The 11,440-nt window shown below is 41.5% G+C and overlaps 1 protein-coding gene across 1 annotated transcript in view; it reads right to left on the bottom strand.

Annotated features, from left to right (window-relative positions):
- Positions 1 to 11,235, bottom strand: part of WBP1L (WW domain binding protein 1 like) — a 77,942-nt gene extending 66,707 nt beyond the window's left edge. The window contains exon 1 of the mRNA XM_053308639.1: positions 11,079 to 11,235. Within this exon, the coding sequence (XP_053164614.1) occupies positions 11,079 to 11,165 (87 nt within the window). The 5' untranslated portion in view covers positions 11,166 to 11,235. The remainder of the gene's footprint in view (positions 1 to 11,078) is intronic.
- Between the last annotated feature and the right edge of the window lie 205 nt (positions 11,236 to 11,440).

Here is an 11,440-nt window from a genome sequence, read left to right on the forward strand (position 1 = left end):
CAGAAACTGCATTGGTTATAGGAGAACTACCAACCCAAAGAAAGGCTTCTGGGGATATCCAGTTAAATCTAAACAGCAGAGGGAAAGATTTGACTGTGCCAAACACATTAACACTTTACCCCATGTTAGAACAACTGAAAGGCATTTTATTTAAGAGAAATTATGTAACAACAATGAAAACATTTGCAGGTGTGCTCACAGGCCAAACATAGCACTATGACCACACTGAAGTGAGTCCTTAGTACAGCTCAGATTTAGAGGTTTATTTTTTTCCAAATGGAGACAGAAGGTGCTTTAGTTCTACAACTCTTTCAAAACCCAGTTTACTTGATAACATTTCCAATACCAATATTCATTATTTATTTATTTATTTAACATTTTTATTCCATTCTTCTTCCTAGTAGCCCAGAGCAGTGTACATAGTTAAGTTACACTCAAGAACTAACTCCCGAGTTCCATCTCTTTGCCTTAAGAGTCTAGAGCAACCAAAGGGATGGTAGAACAATGTATAGTATCATAGCAGGACTATATAGGCCAATATTAATGAGAATTGAACCTGCTCCTACTAAATTCTATGGGACAAAGCAAAACAGTATAATCAGCAATATTGCTGGACTGTCCAAATCAAACTAGTCACTAGTAGCAGCTTTAACCCCCACACACACCGTACTCATTTCCCATGACTGTCTTTCATATTTACTGGGAAAGTAAGATGCTGCTGGAGACATCCTGCCAAAGGGGACAAAACCTCCCCTCTCACCAGATACTGGGCACAGCAGGGAAGTAACTTGCCTAGGGAGCAAGACGTTGCTGGTATGTTTCCCAGACTATGGGAAACACCTATATCGGGCAGCTGCGATTTAGGAAGATGCTGAAAGGCAGACTGTGCAGGAGACGGCAGTGGTAAACCCCTCATGGCTCTGTGGTCACCAGGAGTCGACACCGACTCGACAGCACTTTACCTTTAGTCTCCTGGGAGATTAAATCCACAGAAGGTAGAACACATGTCCAGAGCAGAGATGTGCAGTCGGCTCTCTGCAATACACAGGCCCTCCAGAAGGCATTCTGATAGCATATAGTAATAGATTATGTCCAAAGCGTTCTTTTGAAATGTAACAAGATTACTTGTTTATACTGAAGTAAGTTTCCTTTACTGGAAGAAACAAGTGCAGGCAGGACTAAAAGTCTTCTGGATAAAACAGGAATAGATGTGGACTACAATGGAGCTTTTTCAATCCTCTGTTATTTTGGCAAAGAAAAGATACTTGAAATTCCATCTAGCAGCCTTTGCACTAATACACAATCCAACGTCCAAGGTAACATGAACCATTAAGACATGAACTTGAAAAAAAGATACAATTATTTCAAACACATGCATAGTGCTACAAAATTAAGATTTTGATGCCATTATGAATCAAACAAATCCAAGTTAAATCTAAGGCATTAATGAGCATTTTACTCTCGAAATTATTTCAGCTTTTAGAAGCATTCACTGTTTTGCCAACTATGCCACCTAGAAGTCTTTGGTGGGATTATATACAACATACACTTGAAGAAAAAGTAACAAATTCTAAATAGATAACTGTAAAATATACTCATGCCATTGTTTTGCATGGAATGCAGTTATAGTTAACACATTTCAGAGCTGAGTCTGAATTTAAATTAAGCAAACTAGTTATTTGAGAATGTTTCATACAACATGATCTCGCTTATCAAACTAGATTTCTACTTAAGGTAGAATTTTCTGTTTTATATACATTTGTAATTTTAGTTGAATGTAAAAAATACCCTCGATTTAACACTGATCTTGCTCAAGAACAGATCTAAAATATCACTGATGTGTTTAAGGATGTACAATATCAAAACTTAATGCAGATGCTCAAGAGAGACTATGTACAAGGCTGGCGTATAAATCCAAAGAGATCACAAGGTTTGACAATACATATCTATGCAAGTCATGTGCGACACACTGATGATCTGGAGAAAAACACCCCACTCCCTAGCCAGGGTGGATTTGATTTAAATCAAACTGATTTAAATCACAATTTAAATCACGATTTAAATCACTAGCAGGGTGGATAAAAATCAAAAAATCTGATTTAAATCAAAAAAATTGAATTTTTTTGATTTAAATCCGATTTTTTTATTTTTATCCACCCTGCTAGTGATTTAAATCGTGATTTAAATCGTGATTTAAATCAGTTTGATTTAAATCAAATCCACCCTGGAGTTTACAAAAGCTTTCCTGCCTGGTGATAGACTTTTGTTCATCAGCAGGGTTGCTATCCTTTTTACCAACACTGCTCTGTTCATTTGGACAGCAGTCCAACAACCTTGCTCTATCATCACAATTATAACAAATTAAGGCTTGACTTATCTCGCTTTGCATGTAATGCGTCTATCTCATATATCAGTTTCACCTTTTAATTTGCATTACTGAAATTAATGAACTTTTGCACGATATTCTAATTTTTCGAGTTTCACCTGTAGTTAACAACAAGGACTTTCATCCTAGTTTTCCCACAGGGACATTAATGGAATAAGGGGTGGGGGGAGGCAAGGAGAGCTTTTATCAAGGATTTCTGAAGATGCTTCTTGATGGAATTTAAGGGTGCTGCCATTTTATAACCTGCAAGAAAGCACTACCCAAAAGCAGGGATGAACCCACCAGGGAAATGGATAACTCTCCAATGAGTGAGTGTCAATATGCTAACAATTTCTTGTTAATGTGCCACAAGATAGTAAGAAGCAGAAACTTCCACATTAAGTGATGAGATGAACAGATGTTCTAAACATGCAGAATTCTTAGCAAGTTTAGAAATCACAGTCACAGAGCTTGTCTGTTCTTTTTTTCTCCTGGAAAAAATGCAATAAGTTGAGATGCTGAACCCAAGGCCTCAACAAATCCCAGGCTCCAAGGAGCCATGGCACCTAGAAATTTAACCACAGGATATTTGGAGGCAGAATTATTTAATAAACTATTTGTCCCAGGCAGTGCCATTTCTGTCCTGAGCTTGTTACTTGTAAAGGGGATAAAGGGAAGCCCATTTACCCTCCCCCTCCACAATGCCTGTCACTAAATCCAGTAATTTTGTCAAGCGTCCACCGTTTGGCTCCCAAGCAAATTTGTCAAGGCCTGCTGTAGCCAAATGTCTTCTCCAGCACCAAAGTTAAAAAGCATCAATACTTTTTCTATCCTACTTCATCAAAGTCCAGCTTTCACATCCATAGAGTGTCACAGGAAAAACTACTGTCTGGACGATTCTAATCTTTGTAAGTATAGACATGTCACGGTGTCTAAATATCCTTTCCAAGGCCTTCATTGCAAGTGCTAGTCTGTGGAGTATTTCTTGACTGCTGGATCCTTTACTACTGATGGTCGATCCTAAAAGGCAGAAGCTATCCACCACTTCAATGTCTTCGTTATCAATTCTAAGGCTGGTTGCTGTACCTGTTATCATTAGTTTGGTTTTCTTTAAATTTAGTTGTAGTCCCATTTTCCCCTCTGTGCTCCTTGACTTTCTTTCAGAAGCTGCTGCTGCTTCTTTTAAGCTTGCAAATCATCCACATTCTTAGCTATCAGAGTGGTGTCATCAGCATAGCGCAGGTTATTGATGTTTCTTCCTCCAACTTTAAAACCACGCTCATCTTCTTCCAATCCAGCTTCTCTCAATTCAGCATATAAGACGAATAAATAAGGGGAAAGTATACAACCTTGTCTTATTCCTTTGCCGATCTGGTACCAGTCTGTTTCACTATGTTCTGTCTGGACTGTGGCTTCCTGTCCTGTGTATAGGTTTCTCATGAGAACAATGAGATGTTCTGGGATACCTATTTTCTTAAGGATATTCCACAACATCATGGTCAACACAATCAAAGGCTTTTCTGGAGTCAATAAAACACGTATTGACATCTTTTTGGTATTCTTTGGCTTTCTCAATTATCCAGCATGCATCAGCAATGATGTCTCTTGTTCCTCGGCCTTTTCTGAAACCAGCTTGAACATCTGGCATTTCCCTTTCTACGTAGGGCTCTAATCTGCATTGGATGATCTTGAGCATTATTTTGCTAGCATGTGAAATTAAGGATATTGTGCAATTATTTGCTATTATTTGCTATTATTTGCACAATCCATTCTTTCTTCTTCTGTTGCCTGCCATATTTCTGTAGCCTTCCAACTTGGTAATGACCGGAGTGCTTATCTAACTTCATCTTCCCCTACTTGAGATTCTTGCAGGTAGGGAATATCTTCTAGAGTATCTTGAATGTTGATGTCCCTGCTGTACAGATTTTCAGTATACTCCTTCCATCTCTGATCTTCTCTAAATCGGTAACTATCTGTCCTTTGGCGTCCCTTAACATACCAATTCGAGGTTGGAACCTCCTCAGTTCAGAGATCTTTTTGAAAACTTTCCTTGTTTTTCCATGTCTATTTCCATCCTCTAGGTCTTTACAGATGTCATTGTAGTACTACTCTATGTCTTGTAGTACTGCTCCTTGTCTCTTCTAACATCTTTCTGAAATTTCCTATTAAGTTCCTTCCCGAGGTCTTTATCTTTCTTGACTTTGGCTTCTCTCCTCTTCGTGGCAATTTCTACCATCTGTTCTGACATCCATTTTGCTTTCTTCTGTTTCTTGGTCTTTGGCAGTCTCTTTTCACATTCTTTCTTATCAACTTCTTTGATTTCAACTTCTTTGATTTCATTCCACAGTTCCTCTGGTTCCCTATCAATGTGGTTCAGAACTTCAAAGCAACTCCTGATGTTCTTCTTGAAAATGGTGGGTACATTCTCAAGATCATATCATGGAAGCCGGATAGCTTTGTTTTTCTGCTTTAGCTTGACTTGGAACTTGCACATGAGCAGTTCATGATCTGTTCAGCAATCTGCCCCCAACCACGTTTTTGCTCTTATAACTGAGCTCTTCCACCTCCTTGCACCAATAATGTAATCAATTTGATTTCTGTGTACTCCATCTGGTGATGTCCATGTGTATAGGTGCCGCTTTGGTTGTTTGAAGCAATGAAGAGATCATTGGCTTGGCAGAAACTAATAAATCATTCTCCTGCTTCATTCCTTTTTCCTAGGCTATACAGTCTATGTTTTCTTCCTTAGCATTTCCAACTTTGGCATTCCAGTCTCCAACCACCATCTTGCTTTCACGTTCTGTCAATTTCAGATTGAACTTGAGCACAGAACTCATCAACTTCCTCGTCTGCATCAGGGACACATGACAGAAGTCTATAAAATCTTGTATGGTGTGGAGAAAGTGGATAGAGAGAAATTCTTCTCCCTGTCACATAACACTAGAACCAAGGGTCATCCCATGAAATTGATTGCCAGAAAATTTAGGACCAACAAATGGAGGTACTTTTTCACACAATGCATAATCAACTTCTGGAATTCTCTGCCACAAGATGTAGTGACAGCCAAGTACCTGGATGGCTTTAAAAGGGGTTTGGATAACTTGACAGAGGGGAGGCCTATCAACAGCTACTTGTTGGAGGGCTATAGGCCACCTCCAGCCTCAGAGGCAGGATGCTTCAGAATACCAGTTGCAGGGGAGTAACAATAAGAGAGAGGACATGCCCTCAACTCCTGCCTGTAGGCTTGCAGTAGCATCTGGAGGGTGTGAAACAGGATACTGGACTAGATGGGCCTTGGGCCTGATCCAGCAGGGCTGTTCTTATGTTCAATACAATACAATCTTACGAGGCACTAGCAAGTCTTGCTTTTGGATGCTCCAGTTCTAACAAACATCCAAGATCATAATTCTTCCAACCAGCTCTGTCTTTCTTACCCTCATTTCCCATATCCATCAAGGAACAGTGTTTTGTGACATGACATTATAAAGCCCCAATCAGGGTGGATTTGATTTAAATCAAACTGATTTAAATCACTAGCAGGGTGGATAAAAATCAAAAAAATCCGATTTAAATCAAAAAAATCTGATTTTTTTGATTTAAATCGGATTATTTGGTTTTTATCCACCCTGCTAGTGATTTAAATCGTGATTTAAATCAGTTTGATTTAAATCAAATCCACCCTGGCCCCAATTCAACAAATTTGCCCCACTTACGCTACCTGAACAAGCGCATACCTTAGTACTATTTATTTATTTATCATATTTTTATACCACCTGATATGTAAAATCTCTAGGCATTGTACAAATTTTAATATTAAAAACCACATGTTAAAACACATAACACAGTAAAAACAATATAAAACTTCATGACAAAGGAGATGCTCTCTTAAACAGCCTGGACCTAAGCCTTATCGGTAATCAGCACTTTGTATTTCACCCGAAAACATATTGGCAACCAGTGCAGGTCTTTCAAAACTAGTGTTATGAGGTCCCTTCATGTTGTCCCAGAGACCAATCTGGCTGCTGCATTCTGTACCAGTTGTAGTTTTTGGACTATGTATAAAGGCAGCCCCATGTAGAGTGCATTACAGTAGTCAAGCCTGGAGATTACCAGCATATGTACCACTGTTTTAAGATCATTCACCTCTAGAAATGGACGTAGCTGATGTATCAGCCGAAGGTGATAAAAAGCACTCCTGGCCACTGCCTCAACCTGAGAAACCAGGGAGAGCTTTGAGTCCAGAAGCACTCCTAAGCTACATACTTGATCTTTCGGGGGTGGGTGTGTAACCCCATCCAGAACAGGCAGATCTAAACCATCTCATGGGTCTTGATCCCCCACAGTCAGTACTTCCGTCTTATTTGGATTCAACCTCAGTTTGTTATCCCTCATCCAGCCCACTACTGCCTCCAAACAGGCACCTAGGGAAGATGTGCCATTTCCTGATGAAGTCAATATGGAGAAGTAAATCTGGGTATCAGCAGCATATTGATATTAATATTAATATGCTATTAGTGGCCCATTTTCAACTTTTTCTTCCTTACTGAATAAGTACTCTTTAAGGGAAAATTAAGTTCTCTCAACACCTTTACTGCTGTGTGAGGTCAGCAATTTGGGTAGAAGCAGTCCTCCTGATCTCACCATACTCTTCCTAAATCCTCTCCTCAGGCCCCACCTGCCTTTCAAGTCCAAAAGGACACAGGAGCCAGCGTGGTGTAGTGGCTAGAGTGCTGGACTAGGACCGGTGAGACCCGAGTTCAAATTCCCATTCAACAATGAAACTAGCTGGGTGACTCTGGGCCAGTCACTTCTCTCTCAGCCTAACCTACTTCACAAGGTTGTTGTGAGAAGAAACCTAAGTATGTAGTACACCGCTCTGAGCTCCTTGGAGGAAGAGCGGGATATAAAATGTAAAAATAAAATAAATAAATCCAGTCGTTTCCTTTAGAACATAGGAATCTGCCTTCTATGGAGTCAGACCATCGGTCCATCTAGCTCAATGTTATCTACAGACTGGCAGCAGCTTCTCCATGGTTACAGGCTGGAGTCTCCCTCAGCCATATTTTGGAGATGCCAGGGAGGGAACTTGGAACCTTCTGCATGCAAGTATTCTTCCCAGAGCAGCCCCTTAGTGGAATATTTTATAGTGCTCACACATGTAATCTCCGATTTAAATGTAAACCAGGGTGGACCCTGCTCAGCAAAGGTGACAATTCATGCTTGCTACCTCAAGACCATCTCTCCTTCCTTTCCTCCCAACTTCCCTGCAGGACATCATAGCCTTCTCTTCTTAAGACCCAAGTGTGGCTTCTCCTCCAGCCAGCCCACCCTTCTATTTCCTCACAGCAGCTCAACTGTTTTTCAACATTCCATGAAAAACTCTCCCCCACCCCCACTCAACAATTAGAGTGCTTTGAAGCAGGGTGGATTTGATTTAAATCAAACTGATTTAAATCACTAGCAGGGTGGATAAAAATAAAAAAAATCCAATTTAAATTTTAAAAAATCCATTTTTTAAAAATTGAAATCGGATTTTTTTTATTTAAATCAGATTTTTTTTATTTTTATCCACCCTGCTAGTGATTTAAATCGTGATTTAAATCAGTTTGATTTAAATCAAATCCACCCTGCTTTGAAGCAAAATGTGCAGTAGCTGGTTCACAAGAAGGCAATAGGTAGTTCTTAACCCACTGTAAAAGTGATTCTCCTCTGGGAACTACTCATATGGCTCAAAAACACTGTTTAGCTACTACAGCAATTAGGAAATAGGTAGAACACAGCAACAGTGTCATAGGAGAATACACAAAAGAGATCCAGTTTGCTACCATGGGATCCAGCTCCCTGCACCTTGACACCCAATTCTGTTCTCCACTCCCTGCTAGATGCCTCAGATGCTTCTTTCTATATACATCAGGGCTGCACAACTTCAGCCCTCCTACAGATGTTGGACGATAAATCTCATCATCCCCAACTATTGACCATTGTAGCTGGGGATGATGGGAGCTGTCAAACAGCTGAAGGGCCAAAATTGTGCAGCCATCACACATGAACAAAATTTGGAAGGCTTGTCATGCCTGTCAACTATCCCAAACTACATGTGGAAAGTTGCAATGAGAAAAGTGCATTCTTCCTGTCAATTTAGATCAAAAGTTTTTATCTTCTGTATCACAGGAAGTTATCAGGAAGAGAACACAAAGTGGGGGGAGGAGTGATTTCCCCCATAAAGAAGAATCCATGAACAAAGCAGCTAAAGCTGGAAGAGTTAGCTCTCTGTCAGCACAAGAGACTCCATTACCCCTCTCATAGGACAGAGGCTGTTGCACATCCCCCTCTAAAGAGGCTTCCATTCAAATACCCCAAATGACCGTTTTTTCACAAAATCTGCTTGGTCATCCCAGCTCTAGGTCCTTCACCAACAATGCCAAATCCTCTCATCCTTTTTCTAGAGTCCAGGCTCGGACTGGGCCACTGGGCAACAGGACATACTCCCGGTGCACCCCGACTCCCACCCTTAATTACCCATTCTGCTCAAAACCCAGCGCCCTTCCCACATACATTCCACCGCCCTCTCAGTGCCTCCAGTCTGGCCCCATTAGAGTCCTATTCTTTCCTAGATATCTCCTTCCAAAGAGACAAGGAGCCCCGTTGCACTTTAAAGTTGATCTAGTTCACAGCACATGGTACAATAGCTTATTTAAAGTAACAAAACAAAACACATTCTGAAAGCATAGATACAATACATAATCTGCATATAATGGACCATATATACCAACAGTGAACTCAAATGGTTGAGGTACCTATCGGTTTGATAGCTAGAAGGGGCCACCCAGAAATAAAATAATGGTTTCTAAATACTTGGGGATTCCCTAGATATACATAAGTATATTTGTAAACTGCAATAAGAAATCAAAACATACTTCACCACAGGTCTGTGAGTTTGCATTACTTCACAGAATGCTGAGCAGTCGAGACACAGATTGTTAGGGTCTCAGTTGGGGAAAGAACACAGAAAAATAGAAAGGCAGAGGAAGACAAGGAACTGGGCTACTGAAGTGGGAGCACACACCCACACATGCCATGAGGTAACTCTGCAGCCTGCACTATAGAGGGGTGTTCTCAGAGAAAGGGGGGGCAGGAGAAAAACATTTTCCCTTTGTTCTTCTTCAGATACAAGTGGGACTGGTAACAAAGTGTTGTAATATAAAGCATGAAATAGTAACCTATGTTTGAAACACCAGTCATTTGTTCCATAATCATTTAAATCAAGAGATAATTAGCAAGCTTGCTTTGATCTCCCAATTTTTTTAAATTTAGGTATAATGAACTAAATTTCATTAAAGGTCAGAAAAAGAATGCCCAGAGAACATTCACCCATTCATCTCTATATGTTTCCATCTACAGTGCCTGAGTTGCATCCATTCATTTGCTATGGAAGACACTGTCCTGTTTGGCCTACATACTTCATGCATGGGATGAATGAAGAAGACTTATCTATGCAAGCTTGCTCTCTTTATCTTTTTTTAATGTCAGCTTTGCACTACCTGGTTTTGCTAATACAGATCAAAACACTGAAAGAATAAAGGTTGTTCACACATCCCCCCCCCCCACTCAGGACACCTTAAACAGTATTCAAACATGAATAGCCTAACAGAAAATACACGCACACACAGCGCGGGTTGTGAAGGGACACATGTGTATTTGCCACACATATCTAAAAATACACAGAAGAAGAAGTGGGAAAAGACCCAGTTGATGCTAGGCACCTTATAGGGACAAGCAAATAACAGGAGTATAAGTATAACTGAAGGATGATGAACAAATGCCCCTGGGCCCCTGAGGGAAAGAGGGCCTGCCAGCTAAGTGTCAGTTTGCTCTTGCCTTTTTCCCTCCTACCTTTCTGAAGAGGAAGATTATAGGGACTTACTCCAACCTTGCTATGTTTCTGAATACAAACATACACCCATGACCAAAGGCACTCTTATCCCTGGACTTCCAGGCCCTCTACATCCCCTGGAGGCCCTCCAGGTCCTTTTTAGTCTGTCCCAGGTGGTGTGGTCACATTAAAAATACTGGGGGCAGGGTGTCCAAAAGCCTTAGGTCCAGGATCCAATATTACCTAGGTGCACCTCTGACAAACAGGCAGCAAACAGTACCCAGGTATCTGTACCTAAGTGCAAGACCCTGCATTAGAAACTACTCAGAGAGAAATGGCTGAATGTGTGCTGTAGTTACCCATGTACACTCAGTGGAACACAGATGTGCAATCAATATAGGACAACCTACCTACAGGTTTCTCCCCTCAACATGGAAGTGCATTCTCTTAAAAGAAACTTAGCGTGCGAGACAATCCAAGCAGTTTTCTTTAAGAAGCACAATATACAAAGAGTGCCATCCTTTCCCACTGCAAACTGCACACATCTCCCGCAAATGCTTGATTACATGCATTTCTTAAACCCCGAGTTATTCTAACGCTCCCATCGCCTCGCAGGCCTCTTCTAGCTACTGACCCCAAATCTGTTTCCATTCCAAGCCCTCAGTACAAAGCAAATCTCCTGGAACAGCAGACGCCTCCCCGCGCTTCCCACCATATTCCCAAGAGGTGCCTCATTCCACCCCGTTCAACTTGCCCTCCATTACCTTCCCCCAGCCGACCCCTTTCTGCCTCCACGCCCTGCCTTGCCCTCACCTCAGAGGCCTTAACCCCTCCTCCTACCTGCACGGGCTCCACGCTAGCTGGTAACCCTTCGGGCAGCGCCTGGAAGAGGAGTAGGGCCATGGCACCGAGGAGCCTCCTCTCCATCCCCCCCACCCCCCGTTCCCCAGATAACTTCACCCGGCTACTGTGAGTCTGACCCGTGAACTGGAGTACCCCGGGAGACTAACCCCGCCCATTACTTGCTTTCCATTGGACAGTAGGCGGACCTTCCCTGCTTTCATTGGTTCTGGCTGATGCTACTTAAAATACTGCTTCAAAACGGAGGAACCCGGTGTGGGCTCGCCCTCTCATGCTATGGCAAATGGAAAGGGCCTTGGAGGTGGCCATTTTAAGTGTGGCGGAAACGTGCTTAGAAAGAA

Source organism: Hemicordylus capensis, chromosome 3 (genome assembly GCF_027244095.1).
Source record: "Hemicordylus capensis ecotype Gifberg chromosome 3, rHemCap1.1.pri, whole genome shotgun sequence".
NCBI classification, from domain to species: domain Eukaryota; kingdom Metazoa; phylum Chordata; class Lepidosauria; order Squamata; family Cordylidae; genus Hemicordylus; species Hemicordylus capensis.